The sequence below is a fragment of the Notechis scutatus genome, chromosome Z (genome assembly GCF_049901735.1).
Source record: "Notechis scutatus isolate UNSWTSFEM ecotype Mainland chromosome Z, rNotScu1.2, whole genome shotgun sequence".
Taxonomy (NCBI): Eukaryota; Metazoa; Chordata; class Lepidosauria; order Squamata; family Elapidae; genus Notechis; species Notechis scutatus.
The window spans coordinates 42934130-42950371 of record NC_142025.1 but is presented as its reverse complement, the minus strand read 5'-3'; the positions used below and the strand labels follow the sequence as shown (position 1 = coordinate 42950371).

Sequence of the window (16242 nt, the reverse complement as noted above, 5' to 3'; positions counted from 1 at the left end):
TAAAATGACCGAAGGTGAATAATTGTTTAGTTACCTAAAATTCTTGTTCTGGATGAACGTTAACAACAAGAAACAAGAAAGTAGTGAGGAATTAGAATAAATACTGTAAGTGTCCATGCAAGTGAAGTTTAAGACTAAAGTCCGATATACTAGACAGTAATAGATATTTCTTCCCAGTAAATATACACAGGATTTCACAGCATCTTAGATTAAACTTTGCCAGGTACAAAACAAAAGTCTCAGGTTGCACCAAGAGTTTTTGGAAGTAAGTCATAATGGCTGTTCTAGTTTGAAAACAAAGCCCTCGGTTATTTGGCTTTCTCTTTTACTTTACCAGAATATATGAGTTCCTTGCAAGGCAAAGACAAGAAGTTGGTACTTCTTGCTATTACCAAAGGTGGATATAATTTCAAATGATGTACTAAATAAAAAGCTAATCAACCTCATTTGTGCAGCACTATCTTAATTGTGAGATTCATCTTACATTTTTCAGAATTTTTCCCAAAGACAATAAGTATTGCATTTGACAAAGGTGATACAAATGGGGAAAAAAAGTATTTCAAGCAAAGATTTTTGTTTTTAGGGTAATCAAGAAACTCCATAAACCTAAGAACTTTTGGGGAACATTTATGTACGCTATGTATGAACATTTATGTACGCTGTCCCTAAGGTGCTTTTTCAAGAGGCAACTGGACTTTTGGTTTTTCTTTGAAGACATTGGTAAAAGGCCACACTTTTGAAGACAGTAAAGTCCACATTTTGGACAGAAAGAACTGCTGATTTGAAAGAGGGATCAAAGAGGCCATCTATGTCAAAATAGAACAGTTCTCTCTCAACAGAGCAGGAGAGATACAACATCATCTATCTTCAGTCTACAACATAGTCCTTTCAACAGTTTCAAGAAGGCTCCACATCCATTTGCACTACTCAGGTGACTGTGAGGACACAGATAAACCTCCAGGTGGCCTTAACAACTTGCTAAAAGAATGCAAATGACCAGTTGTCTGCAAGGACAATAAATCCTTCCATTCCCCACCATCCAGTCAGAGGTGAAGAAGTTTCTTGGATGAGAAGTGAAAAGTCTTCAAAGAAAAAACAGAAAGTCCAATTGCTTCTTGAAAAAGCACCTTTAGAATAACCATGACCTGAATGATATAGAATCTCCAAATGAATGCAAAGTGAAAACAATATGGCTCTCTGATAAGTACAGTAAAGGAACTTTGCAAGCTGGAAATAAAATTCATAAATATGCTTCAATTATTCTTTCTGTGAAATGACTTGTCTCATGAAACAAGCAAATCTGATAGATTTCATTGTAGCTTTTAAGCAGTTAAATGCTAGTTAAAACCTGTGAACATGTCCACATGATTTCCTTTAAGTAGTGAAGTTCTTAACGAATGGCGCCTCATGGATTAAGGAAGATCATCCATGCAGATATACCAGGGAGGCAGCTGAAAGTTTGCCCCTAGATGCAAGTTTTTATCTTCATCTTTCTGTGTACATACTATTCTTTGAGGTAGGCCATCAAAATAAGGGGTTTATCAAAAATTGCTAGAAAACCTTATAGGATGAGCACGCTACCTCTGGCATTTACATTGCTGCTCTCCTATTGGGGAAAGGCCTAAACCGGGCCTGTTTTGTAACTTGTATCTTCATATGCAGTACTTAAGAAGCTGATCATATTAACCTCATTCTAAAGCCATCAGAATTATGTCAAATCCTGTTACTTCACATGAAAAGTTATTATTCATCTATGATTGTTTGAATAAAAGAAGCAGGATTTAACAGAAGACTTAAGTGAGTGGATAGATTATAGATGTTTATAATGCAATGTGTTCTCCCGTAAAATACATAATGTAAACATTGGGAGAAAACACTGAGCAATATTTTAAAATTCTTCATGGGCTCAGTTTCTATCTAGATTTATAACATCTCCATTTAACAATTCTAAGAATCAACTGATAAGTTGCTGCCTTTGGGAAGAAAATTGAAAATCAGAAAGGCAAGCAAAATGAACACTCATTAACAAAACAAACAAGTCATATTTTCCTTCTATTTTATTTCATGGTGGCAAAGAATGATAGGTACCACGTAGTCTGTTTCTTTTTTCTTAACAGTTCTTTTGTTTTATGTTCTTTAATGCTCTTTCTCAGATAGGAAAAAGAGCAATGGAAAAATTATGGGAAAAGACAAATGAGAGAGAAAAATCTTTTTAAAAGCCATGTATGAACCAAGGCATTTGCACAGTAAAAGTTTCATGCAGAAAAATAGAATAGAACAGAATAGAATACTTTTATTGGCCAAGTGTGATTGGACAAACAAGGAATTTGTCTTTGTGTAAATACTCTTAGTATACATAAAGAAAATATATATTCGTTAAGAATCAAGAATCATAACGTACAACACTTAATGACAGTCATAGGGTACAATCAACAATCAAATCATACTAGGAAACAGTCAAGTGGGAGGGGATGGGTGATAAGGAATGGTGAGAAGATTAACAGTAATAGTAGTGTACACTTTGTAAATAGTTGAACAGTGTTGAGGGAATTATTTGTTTAGCAGAGTGATGGCTTTTGGGAAAAAAATGTTCTTGTGTCTAGTTTTTCTGGTGTGCAGTGCTCTATAGTTTCGTTTTGAGGGAAGGAATTGAAACAGTTTATGTCCGGGATGTGAGGGGTCTGTAAATATTTTCACAGCCCTCTTTTTGACTCGTGCAGTATACAGGTCCTCAATTGAAGGCAGGTGGGTAGGAATTGTTTTTTCTGCAGTCCTAATTATCCTCTGAAGTCTGTGTCTGTCCTGTTGGGTTGCAGAACCAAACCAGACAGTTATAGAGGTGCAGATGATAGACTCAATAATTCCTCTGTAGAACTGGATCAGCAGCTCCTTGGGCAGTTTGAGCTTTCTGAGTTGGTGCAGAAAGAACATTCTTTGTTGTGCTTTTTTGATGATGTTTTTGATGTTAGGTGTCCATTTTAGGTCATGTGATATAGTAGAACCTAGAAATTTGAAGGTCTCTACTGTTGATACTGTATTGTCTAGTATGTAAGAGGTGGTAGTATAGGAGGGTTTCTTCTAAAGTCTACCACCATTTATACGGTTTTGAGTGTGTTCAGTTCCAGATTGTTCCGGTTACACCACGAGGCAAGTTGTATAACCTCTGTCTGTATGCAGATTCATCATTGTCTCGAATAAGACCAATCACTGTCGTGTCATCAGCAAACTTCAGTATTTTAACAGATGGATCGTTTGAGATGCAGTCATTGGTATATAGGGAGAAGTGGAGAAAGCACACAGCCTTGGGGGGCCCCTGTGCTGATTGTACAGGTATTGGATGTGATTCCGCCTAGCTTCATGTGCTGCTTCCTGTCTGTTAGGAAGCTTATGATCCACTTACAAGTGTGTTCAGGTACCGCTAGTTGGTTTAATTTACTTAGAAGAGTGTCTGGAATGATGGTATTGAATGCTGAACTGAACTGACTATTTCAGAGGTCAGATTTCAATAGTCTCTAAATGTCTTGGACAATACCTCACATAACTTGCCTGCTAATGTTGATGGAAACCCTTGTCTAACATTTGTGGAAGGTACTAGATTGAGAAAGGCTAGTCTTGTCACTTTGAGAAAGAAAATTTGAAAATCTGGATTTTCTTTTATAATGTCTCTGAAATTTCGGCAGGAATAATGAATGCTGTTCACTAAAGGGTTTAATCAAATTAGGAATGCATCCAAACAAGGGAATGAGAAAAATCACATAGTCAATGGAGAGTTCTAAATGTGTACCAATCCTTATCTACAGTATATGTCTGGTTTGGTCTGATTAGATATTTTATGCAATTCAATTCCTATAAGGTTAATTATCCACCAAAATTAAGAACATCCTGAAAAATTCTTAGATCATACTATTTGTGGTCATCCAGATGTGAAACTACAACTTGCATCTCTCACCACTGGCCATGAATAATAGAAATGTAAATTATAGCTTGCTGACATCTGGAAGGCGAAAGGTATTCCATAGCTGCTCTAAAATACTTGACACTAAGCAACTATTGAAAAACTGTCATACTTAAAAAAGTTCAATCTTATGTCTGAACATTTTATGCATGATAAATTCCATCTTATAAAATAATTGTTAAATCCTCATAAGTTTAATATTGAAACTTACCAAGTTTTTCAAGTATATTTGTGTTTGCATATGCATGCATATTCACAGATATGCAAATATACACCCATTCATCTGCATATATGTACAAACCCTGTTGTTTAGATTTCTGTGATGGATAATAAGAATATTTAATTTCTTTATTGTTTCTAGAATTTTCATTGTCATTTAAATGTTATTTTACTGTTAACTGTTTGGGAATTAAGCAAAGCCATTATTCAGAAATGAGAATAAGGAGAAGCAAGTAAGTGTAATGAATAATTCATGACAGCCAATTATATGTTACAGTTCCCATGTACTTTTAAACTTGTCTTGCCCGCCTGTCTATTGTGAAATGAAATGATGCGTAAACTCGTAAAAGTCAAGAAGCAGCGCCACACTCTTGGCATCTGCACGCTCTGAACTTCACCACCTCTTTTCTGAAATGAGAATCTCGAACATGAAGTTTGGGGGTGGGTGAGATTTGTAAACCCATCTAGACTCATTGCTCTTACAAAAAGAAAAACGGGAGAACAAAAGAAACGCTTGAAATTAAGGCGATGCGTTTCGATTAGACAGTTCTATTAGCGTAGGGCGATGGTATAGAGTAGGAGAGAACAGCATTTAGGGGACCGAGTTCAGGCATATATTTAGCTGATGGGGAGGGGACGAGGAATAAGAAAAGTTGGTGCCGGGCTTGGGAATTTAGCGCAAGCTGTTTGCGCGATTAGCGACTTTGCGCAAGGAGCACTAGATGGCAGTCATCGTCTTCGCTTGCAGAGCGGGAGACTTCTGGGTGTAAGCGGGAGCTTATGCGAGACAAGATTTTCTGACTAGGCGGCAAGATGAACCTTTAGCTAGCGTTTCCCTATTTCCCTCCGCGTTGGAGTACCAGTTGCAGCACCCTTTACCTATACAGTATGCAAAGTCTGGGAAATCGTTCCCGTTTTCAATAATTTCTCGTGCGCTTACCCCCCCCCCCCGGTGACTGCCCCCCGGGAGAGTGCCGCCGCAGGCCCGCCTTTGCGTACTCGGACCTTTCATCTGCGGAAAGTTTTATGACACTTGGTTGAATGTGCAAAGTTTTTAATTAGACTCTCCAGACAGCCCGAGGCGGCAGTAGCGCCACGAAGTCTTCTTGCCCTTCCCCTCTGCTTTTTTTGCCCCCCTTTTGCAGCACAACAAGCCGCTCTACTCCTTTGAAGACAATGCCGACTATGTCTACGACGTCATGTGGTCCCCCGTGCACCCCGCTCTCTTCGCCTGCGTCGACGGGATGGGCCGATTGGATCTCTGGAACCTGAATAATGACACCGAGGTGAGGCGGGGAGAGAATCGCAGCTTGGGAGAGGAGGGAGTTGGCGACTTTCTTGCCTATTCTTCGTTTGTTTGTTTTTAAACTTTTGCAAAGGGGAAAGTGGAACAGAAGTGGGCTGTGTTGCCTTCCTGAGACCAAGCCTCTCCATGGTTTGTGCTGTGTTTTCATTTGAGGGGGGGGGGAGGACTTTTCTTTCTCCTTGCCTGTTCCATGCACCTACCCAGAAACATGCTCCAGATTCCCACGTCTTAGACTTCCAGGGAGAAGCCCAACCGTGGTCTTCCTCGCAGGAAGCTCCTTCACTGATTTCTCTATGCACGGTGTCTAAATTAAAGATTTTTTTCACCCTTCGTTCTTTTTTCTTTCTCTCTGGGAAATCGAAAAGCCTGAAAATCTACCGGAAGTGTAGGGGAAGACCCCCCCAGTTACAGAATCGCATTTGCTGATTTGTGGAAAAACATTGTCACCGATACTCGATTATTATCACCACACGAGGCCCAGTGCGCCACGTGAAGGCAGCTGTCCTCTTCTGCAGAGGGGCTGGCGTCTAATGGGCGACAGTGCCTACTCCTCCCACTCGACTGTGCCAGATTCCTTTAGGGAAACTTCCCGTTTGTGGTGGGTTACATTTCCCTTCATTCTAAGTTAGAAAGGTTATACTGGCTGAAAGTGATGGGAAGTGTAGATTGGCATCTATAGCCTCACTTCTAACAGTTTATAGACGTCAACAAAAAGTGATTTGCTTTTTGGGGATAGGTGAATAACTAGTTTTGTAATCACACACACCCCTTTTAACCATGCTTCTCTATATTTTGAAGGAGAATTTTTCCTTCCCACTTGGGGACTGCAATGTTTATATTCATGTGTAAGTCTCAGGCTTAATTATGATCAAATAGCTCAAGAACCAGTTATTACTTTTTTATCCAGAAACACAAGCAGAGATCTTCAGAGCAACTTGATTAGCTCTTATTATTTGTTTTATGTGCTAAAATTTGTGGTTGCGTTAAATGTACAATTCATTCTGACATATTTCCGTTAATATTTTTCTACTTTACTGCAGAAGTTTATACAGGATCATAGATTAAAAAAGAAAGTTAGTTTGCTGCCAAATTCTTTGTATGCATAGCTCAAGTGTTTGATTCATTATATTAAGACATAGCTTGTTTGTTCATAGCTTAATACTGTGCTGTAATAATGACTTGGCCATTTTAGTTTGCAAACCATAGTTTAACATGTTGGTGATAACCCAGCCAGGTGCAATTATTAAGGAAACCAGTTTTGCTTAATCTGGACATTCTACGTCCTGGTAGAGCATCTTTTATAATTCTTACCACTTGGCATTCTTCATTGGGAATGCTAGAAATTTCAGTTTGCGTATTTGAAGATAGTTCATTTGAGGTGTATACACTGCTGTGTATCATGGTTAAGCAAAACCATTGTTTTGTGCAGTGGATGAATTCAAGTCTCTCAATGACCATGCATAACATTACACTGTAAAAAACATCCTGAAAAAAGCTGCACAAAATAGTTCTGTTCAAAACAAAAGAATTTGGGCAAAAGCTGCACGGTTTCAGTCCTTTCCTCATTGGGTTAGGCCCATGTTCATTAAATTCAGTAGGCCTGAAACCTATACAAAATTGGATTTAAAGATAATTTCATTGAGATCAATTCTTGTTAAATTCCCTGGAATTTATATTGGCTGTCTTAAGGATAAGTACTGCCTAATTCTATTTAATTATTTACTCAGTATTTAGCCCACTGAATTCAATGGGGCATCTTCCTGGAAGTGAATGCATGTATGTGCAGCCCTGTTTGAATGTTGGCTATTACTACTTCTTTAGTAGCTTTTTGTACTGCAGTATTAAGCAGCAATCCTGATTCTGGATAATTTTACTAAATTATTTTACTAAATTATAGTTTATTGTATAACATTACATGAATCCAGCCACTTTTGTCCATTCTGTAAATACGATAAACTATGATTTAGTCCAGTGTATGAACTTCCTATCAGCTTCACAGTAATATGGGAAAAAAACATGGAAGCGCTAAACCTAGGAGTAGAGTAATAAAGTGATGTGAATTACATCGTTTTAATGTTAATATATAGTAGAGGAAAAATTGCTTCTGAAGAAATGTAGATTTACAGTGGTTAATAGGGAAAATAAGATGAGAAAATTTCAATAAAATATTGTATCTTTGTATAGTAAGTGGATTTATAGTGTTTTTTCCTCAGCTATTTTTTAAAAATGTGCATAATTTTTAAATTTCCTATTTTAAAAACATGAAGCATTTTATTATTAGATTTTTATCCTTCATTTTTCATATATAACTCAACATACCTAAAACAGTATAATATTTTTTCAGATTATAATTTCTGTGCAAATCCTGGCTAGTGTCTTGAAATTAATCGCAGCAGAAGGAAGCTCCACTTATGATTATAATAAATGAGTTATATTTTTCCAGTGTTTTTTTTTATGGAAAACCAACTAGCAGACGCAGGTGGAACACCAGTAGTTAGTTAAGATAAGTTGGATTAGAAAGAATAACTTTTTCTCGTATTTTTCCTGAAGAAAAGGCTGCATGGGAGAAAATTCTTTGCTTACAGACTCTTAAGAAGGGTTTTTAGTATATTCTGAACCGTTCTCTTACAATCTTGCATTTAAAGATATGACCTAAGCTAGGATATTTATTACTTAATAGATGATCAGTTTTATTCTGAAAAGTAAACCAGGAAAAAGCTCAGTTTTGTAAAGTTTATTTGTTATTTGGAGGTGATTTCTAAGGTAACTATGAACATGAGGCAGATCCATTATCATTTTACATTTATTGTAGCAAGTCTTACCACAATAAAGCCTTGTTTTATTACAAAAGTAAAAATGATAAATGAAATATTCTGGGGATATTCTGAATTCATATTTATCAAACAAGTTATTCATGCATATTGTAGTTTAAGTCAAATTAATATGATTAATTGTTATACTTCAAGTTACCATTATTGTTTAGTTCCTATTTATGTTCTGCTGTGAGAATCTTCTGTTTTTAAACCGAGATGTGGCTTATACATTTTATAAACAAATATTTTGAGAGCTTTCATCTTTTTGTGCAGTATATATATATTTTTCAAAGCATACACAGATTTTTCTTTGCAAAGCTGCTCTTTTCAATTAATTTTTTGAAATGTTGGAGCGAAGATTTCCATTCCAGTAGCAGCCAGAAATATAAAGAGAAATCAGAGAAAAGATAGTTGCTTATTTAGCATTGAAAGACCTGAAATGGGAGATTTAAAAAAGGGAGAATTTGAGAAGATACATTTGGCTCATGAAAATCAATATTTTTGCTGTAGTTGTTTTTACTGTCCTTTATTATTTGTTTCGTGTTATTTTATTCTGAATTCAAAAGATGGGCAGGTTTTTTTACTTTTCCCATTATGAAACGAGTACGTATTATTTATTTTTACAGAAATGGTCTCTTGAACTTTTTATTCCTCTTTTTTTTTTTGCAAGAATAATCTTGCCATTCAGCAACAATGCTTACAAGCAGGGTTTGAACTTGAGTTCTGATAAATATTATCTCATACGAACTAACATCAGTGCATTTTTGAAGTGTTCTTTAGCTGAAATTCTGACAGAATTGTAAGAAAACAATAAGGTAATGCAGAATAAAGCAATGAAGCCTATAAAGCAGCTATATGAAAGTAAGTAATAATGATAACACATTTCACATTTGTAGCTGCAGAAGTAGCTAGCTGTATTAGCAAGAACAGAAAATCCAGAGTATGCATTGGTACAATACATCTGTGACGCAGGAACTGGTAAGGCAAGACAATATTTAATGAATTGGATGGTATGTGAAGGAGGCAGAGGAGAATGAATTTATATACAAGTGGACATTTAGTACAGAAGTAACTCAGCCAATAGAGCAAAAGTAATATGTTAACTATTTTCTTCTTCACTTTTTATTTAGTTTTCCTTTCACATTACTATAATGTATTTCATAGTAGAAAGAAAATACAAATTTTTAACTGATTTGGCTGTAAATCATGTAAGACAGGTAAGGAAGGACAAATGCTGAAAACTGGATTGTCAAGTAGAGACTGTAGATCTTTTGAAGTGCTCTTAGCAGGAAGTTTCAGAGGCAGCTTAATTATAAAGTAGCTGAATAGGGAGGATTTTTTTCCCTTCAATTTTTACTTTGAGGTAAGGGGACAATTTGGAAGTGGAAACACATCTATACAGATGTTATTGTTAAGGAGATTTGACTGTCAATATTCTAAAAATTCTTAACACCAAATCTTGCTGCTTTTAAAATGAATGGGAAGAAATATGTCCCCTTTTTAATTGACACAAGTCTTCTTTACATAGGATGTTGAAATTGTTCTTTGATCAGGACAAAAGGGCTTGTGAAATTGAACAAGAATATAGCCATAGGATTTACTTTACTCTCATTTGTTTAATTTGGACTGCTAGTGTATGTTGCATGAAGAAATGTCAGGATTTTTCTCTCTCCTTTTCTCCTGTTAGGACACCAGCAGGAATAAATTCAACGCAAGCATGTTGCCAGTAAAAACTAATCAGAGACCCACAGTAGCAACCAAGGAGAAAATGCTTTAACAACTGAAAGCAATTTTCCTTTTGATCCTTTGCCTGGCAATTTTAAACTGTACAAAACAATGGTTTTATTCCCTGAGAAGTATTGGGCCACAATCCAGGCAGCGTTAAGCGGATGGGGCACCACTTTAAGAGATAAAGCAAAGCCAGTCCTAAACTTAGATCACCTCCAATAAAATTAAAGAAAACAGTATCTTAGTTTGAATCATACCCTTAGTTTTAATAATTTATATTTTAGTTCTACATGTCTATAATCATAGTAAAATCTGATTTGTTACTAGATAGAAGGATTTATCTTAGACTAATTACATGGTTGCAACACCACAGCTTTAATAGACTAATCTGTTTATTAAACAGGCAAAATTATTGGGAGGTAAGATAGTTAGCATTATAATTTTGTGATAAAAATACAGACATTGCTTTAGAACTGGTGTTATGATTTTCAAATGTCCAGTTTAAATCATTGGGAATTTTGAAAATCTTAGCACTAGTCTTTCACTTCAGCTCCCAGTGATTTAAATTGAACTTGTTTTTCCACAAGTTTGGGATCAAGTTATTAATCAATTTCAGCTAAATATTTTGATTCAACTCAATTAAAGACAAGAGTGTTGGCAATATATAACTTGTAAGAGTTCACATTGTGTGTTTTTACTGTAGTACAGATATGCAATATGGACTTGCGGTTGAGTACAGTGAACCTACCGATCCATAGTACAATTTGAAACGATGGGTCATAGGAGCTTGTTCCTAGAAGTTGCTTTGAGCACTTCATATAAATAATGGCAAAGCTAATTAGGAACATACTATAGATGTATGCATAATTGGTATAAAATGGGCCTTAAATGTTTGTGGTATTTACAAAAAGGTCCTGGAAAGGTTTCTTGCTGTAATTCTTGGAAGAAGCTGCAATGTTGAACTCCTTAAGACAATAACACAGCAATTTTCCAAGTTCATAGTTTAATTAATTTAGTCTCAACATTTATATTCTGCTTTTCTCTTAAATATTCAAAATAGATAATGGTTAAAAAGATATTGTTTTGATGGTAAGTGGAGGCAGAAATACAAATCAATAAGACTATCAAAACAATGCAAAGATGACACCAAAACATGAACATTATAATAATGTTGATAAAATGAAAATGACCTCTTGGAAAGTGAGAAAGGGATCACAACTTTAAAAAGTTTGTTAGAAATTTTGGGTGCCTATAAGTGTAATACACATATTTTATAACAATTTTCTGAATCTGGGGCTTTCACTACTGATAATAGAATTCGTAGCCAGCAGGCCTAAGAACGGAAATGTCTGCATTGTAACATGCTGTAGCAACAGAACCAGTAAAGTCTGTATTTGGCAACTTCATACAATTATCTTGAAATTGTTTCATGGACATGTGTATATAACTTTTAACTTAAAAAATACTTGATGCATTCCTTTTTTAAATCACCATTGGCTTTCTGTTTGTTAAAAGGGTTGAATTAGTTTTCTTTTGATGCAGGTTTTTTGTAATCCTTGATTGATTATGAGAGTTTGGATGTACTTGTTTATCTCAAATTAAAAGCAATAAGGGAAATCCTTAAAGCTTAAAATAATGTTGCTAATCATATGTTACTTATCTATCAAGTGGGTCTGAAAGTGGTATTTTTTTCTACTTCATGTTTTGATCTATTTAATTTAATAATAATAGAATTCTAAGAAATATCTATTGATCTATACTTCCACATTCTCCTAATGAAGTCAGTAATCATATATTTAAAATGGCATGATTGAGAAAAATATTATCACTCTTAATTGTATTTTCCATTTGGGCTAAAACAATTTTCTGTATTCATGCCTCCTTATGAATATAGTTTTTAATTATATTCATGTTTAATTATATTCATGAATGTAATTTTTTTATTATATATAATTATTTCATACATTATATCCCGAACATGTATCCAATGTAGTTAACATTTTTCTACCAATTCTTTCATATTAGAAATAATACGTTATTACTATTGTTATATTAGTCTATCATACTTTGTTTTAAAATATATGTTGGTCACCTCAAGGCATACTTAATAATCTTGCCTCTTATTTTCCTACCATAATAATCCTGTGAGAGAAGATGACTAGCCAAATGTTATCCAGCAAGATTTCATGCTTATGCTTAACTCACAGTCTTCTGGTTTCTATTCCAATATCTTAACTACTGCACCAAACTGTTCTTCATGTGACTTGAATATACTTAATTAAAATTGTTTAAAAATTAGATTTCAGGACTATGTAAGGACAGCTGAAATGATTCATTCAATTCTTCTGAACTTCTACTTTTGAGTTCCATTGTTCTCAAATGAGAATAATTGTTCTGTTTGATATATATCAATGAGGGATGCAGCAGTTTAGGGAGAAAAAGCTAGGAATACCTTTTTCCAGAATTAGTACTTCTCAGATAGGCATTCATTTTACATTTGGATGCTAAATTTTGAAATAAGAAAAGGAGAATTCCTGATAGAATATCCAAAATATTTGGAGCCTTCTAATTTGTCTGGACCATCCAAAAACAAGGATTATATCATGCTTTAAAATGAAATAAACCTTGTTTTAATAATTTCTCAACAAATAACATTTTTTTCAAACACTAGTTCTATCTGTTTATTTAGTGGTTCAATCACAAATTTAATTGCAGTTTTAGTGTATATCCCTAACAGTAACCATATCTATAGGGTATAATCATATGCTTAATGTTTTTGTTACATTGTAATTGTAACATATTTTTTTAAATTTTTAAGTTAGGTTTTTAATTTTTAAAATTTTGGACCGTCCTTCACTCACAACATAATATGTTAATCTGCAGCAGTGTTTTCTCCACCTTGGCATCTTTAAGATATATGGCCCGACTCCCAGAATTCTCCAGCCTGCATTTTAGCAGTGCACAAGCAATTAAAACAATACTAAATAAACTCAACAAATAGAAAAGCTTGGGACAGTTCAATCAGATGTTTTGGAGAAGAAGTCCTAAGGATAGTATTCCAAAGTCTTGGATTTCTTTTTATAACCTCTTAATTCACTTATCAAATAAACTCCATCAGATGATCTTCATATATATTCTAGTACTATATATGTGTGTGATTTTAAATGCAAATTTATACAAATAAAAATTGCTTCTTAATTATAGAATTATATTATCTTTGTCAAATATTATCAAGCATCAACATCTGAAAAAAATTAAACTACTTTGAGTTATTTTTTAAGTAAGAAGTCATATTTTCTGTTGAAAATATTAAGCTATTTTTATTTGTATAAATTCTGTTGAAAATATTCTAAAGAATCTCAGAACATCAGCTAAGAAGTAAAGTTGATCCTTCATAAATCCATTTTTTGGGCGGAGGGCTAAATCTGCCAATTGAAGCAGGCTGACCTTATTTTTGACAAATAAGGCAAAGTTTCAGGAAGAAACACATAGTTTCCATCCTATAAAAGAGAACATCAAAGTTGAGTGTGTCCACTTTGCAATCCTTTCTTTTATCTTAATGTTTGCTGGTAGGTTAAAATTCATAGGTCCAGCCAATGACTGTTGACTGGTAAGAAATTGAGTAGATCTTGCTCAAAATAATTTCTGTAATATTTACTTGTTACTGAATAATTTGATTTTATAAAGCAATGGAAATTATGCATACATGAGGGTCCAGATGGTATTCCAGCTGATACATGTATTACATCTAAACCAGGCCTGTCCAACTGGCAGCCCGCAGGCCGTTTTTGCCTTTGAGGAGCCCACCCTGGCTCCGCAAAGGCAAAAACATTGTGATATGTCACGATACAGTCCGTGATGCCTCTGACCAATTGATTTAAATTCAGATAGCTGAGTTGATTCAATTTCAGTCCTCAGATTTCATATTTACATATAGTTGTGCAATATACAGAATATGTAGACCTGTTTTCAGCATCACTGCTGTGCTCTTGATTAGACCAGTTTAGTTTTGAAGCTTCTCATATGCTTTTCTTGGACAATATATTCTTCAGTTTTGCAAAATGAGATGTAAGTAGAAGAAATAACATGAAAGTTATTAATGCCCCATTTGTAGTCCTCTTGTTTGTTTGTTTGTTTGCTTATTTCTGATCTCATCCTGTGTCCTCTAAACTAATTGCTTGAGGTCAGTAAAATGTTTATATAAAGCTACAAGGATAGGATCTTTCAGTTTTCAATTTATGCTTGGTACCACATGTAAGCTCATTAGTCTTTGCCAGTCATCTTTTGATCTATTAGGCCATACCAAAAAAGAAAAGAAAAGAAAAGAAAAAAAAGCAGTGCTGGTTTTAGCATGTCTGAAGTTTGGATTTAAAAAAAAAACCAACTTAAACATTTGTGTCCCTTGGTCTTCATGTATTGTCCATAAATCTTTCTGCCATTTAATAGTTTGGTTTTCCTCTGCTGCCTCTTCTCTTTTCATATTCTTCATGTAAAAGACAATAAATTCCTTCCTACGTAAGTGTTCTATAAATGTCCTCATTCATATTAGAATAATATATTTGATAGGTTCCAACAGCTAGTGTGACCATTGAAGGAGCTTCTGCCCTCAATCGTGTTCGTTGGAGCCAGGCTGGAAAAGAAGTAGCAGTCGGCGACTCTGAAGGACGGATCTGGATATATGATGTTGGAGAGGTACTTAATCTTCTTTATTAATATTTGGATGTTTTGTAATTGGTTTCAAAGAATATACAGTCAACTCTGTCTGAACTGGAAAGCTAAGCAGAGCCTTCTTAATATTTGAATAGAACAAAATTTCTGCAGGAAGCAATAATGATTGAAAGGTAATAATGCCCATGATGATACAACATCACAAACATAATCCTTATATACTTGCAACCTAAAATTTTGTTGCTTTTCTTTCCTGACACCTAGCAAGCACTTATGAAATAAGAGGCCACCAAGGAATAGCAAAGGACTAGAATGTAAAATGAAAAATGATAAACAACCTGGAATAAGGCAGTCACAAACTCTACTGTCAAGCAGGTTAACATGGAGGTGATCATGTAATTATCAGGAGTTGAGCTTGAGTTAAAAGAGGCTTAACCTTGATCCTAATATTGGAGTTAAATTAGTGTATCATTTCAGAGGCATAATTATCTGATGCAATGTGAAATCAGTCCTTTTGTGAAACCAGGGAACTTCAGTATTTGAAATGTTCCTGTATGCTACAGTAATTAAGATAAATTAAAGAGATATACCCAGCACATTTAAAATGGATATGTTCATAATTAATTATTAATGCTGTTAACTTGATTACGGTTCATTGCCATTTTCTTCATTTTAGAATGTATGTAACACCTTGATTTCATTCATTCAGAATTATGCAATAAAAAGTGTTCTTTAATACTTTTAAATAGGTTCTTACCCTAATTGAACTTCCATGTTTTATACCAAGCTCACAAGATATCAGTGCATTCAAAAAAGTGCTTTCTTTTAGTTCTATAAAATGTTATAGCCAGGTTAATCAGCTTCTTGGAAAGACTTGCTGTTTAATTTTAGTCTTTCTTTCTGCAAACTTCTAGAAATAATTGATTTTACCTGTTTGAGACACAGTATCCATATGCCCTATTTTGCCAAAGATAATTTTTGCTTACATTTGGTGTCCCCTGCGAGTCTAAATGTGTCAAATTATTTGGCTTCCACAGCTAATCAAGATATGTCAAGGTATAACTCCGGACCTTCCAGGCCAGAATTATTATTGGTTTATATATGTAATCCAAAGTTAAGCAAATATAAAGAATTTATTGATTGATTGCATTTATAAGGATAGCATAAATCATTAGAAGGTAGCTATACAGTTGACAAAGTAGGTAAAAAATAAACATTAATTTTCCCTACTGTCATAGGGAGTTTTAATTACTGTATATACTTGAGTATAAGTCGACCCGAATATAAGCCGAGGCACCTAATTTTACACAAAAAAACCTGGGAAAACTTATTGACTCGAGTATAAGCCGAGGGTGGGAAATGCAGCAGCTACTGGTAAATTTCAAAAATAAAAATAATTAATTTGGGAAACGATCTCACTATCATGAAAGGTTTAATTGATTCACTAACCCAAAAGAAGAAGGTGATGATGACAGCGGGAGGCAGGAATCACTCTCTTCCCCTTCCTCGGAGGCCCCCTGAGTCAGGAGTCGCTACCGCCGGCGCGGCCCCAG

At 34.8% G+C, this 16242-nt stretch overlaps 1 protein-coding gene across 16 annotated transcripts in view; it reads left to right on the top strand.

The window, feature by feature from the left end:
• Positions 1-16242, top strand: part of DYNC1I1 (dynein cytoplasmic 1 intermediate chain 1) — a 273836-nt gene that overhangs the window by 232075 nt on the left and 25519 nt on the right. For 14 of the 16 annotated variants that reach the window (XM_087945421.1, XM_087945415.1, XM_087945411.1 and 11 more), the window contains 2 exons: positions 5320-5460; positions 14588-14713. The exons of 1 other annotated variant lie outside the window; for it this stretch is intronic. In XM_087945421.1, the coding sequence (XP_087801547.1) occupies positions 5320-5460; positions 14588-14713 (267 nt within the window). The remainder of the gene's footprint in view (positions 1-5319; positions 5461-14587; positions 14714-16242) is intronic. One more of the 16 variants, XM_087945423.1, reaches the window with a different exon arrangement.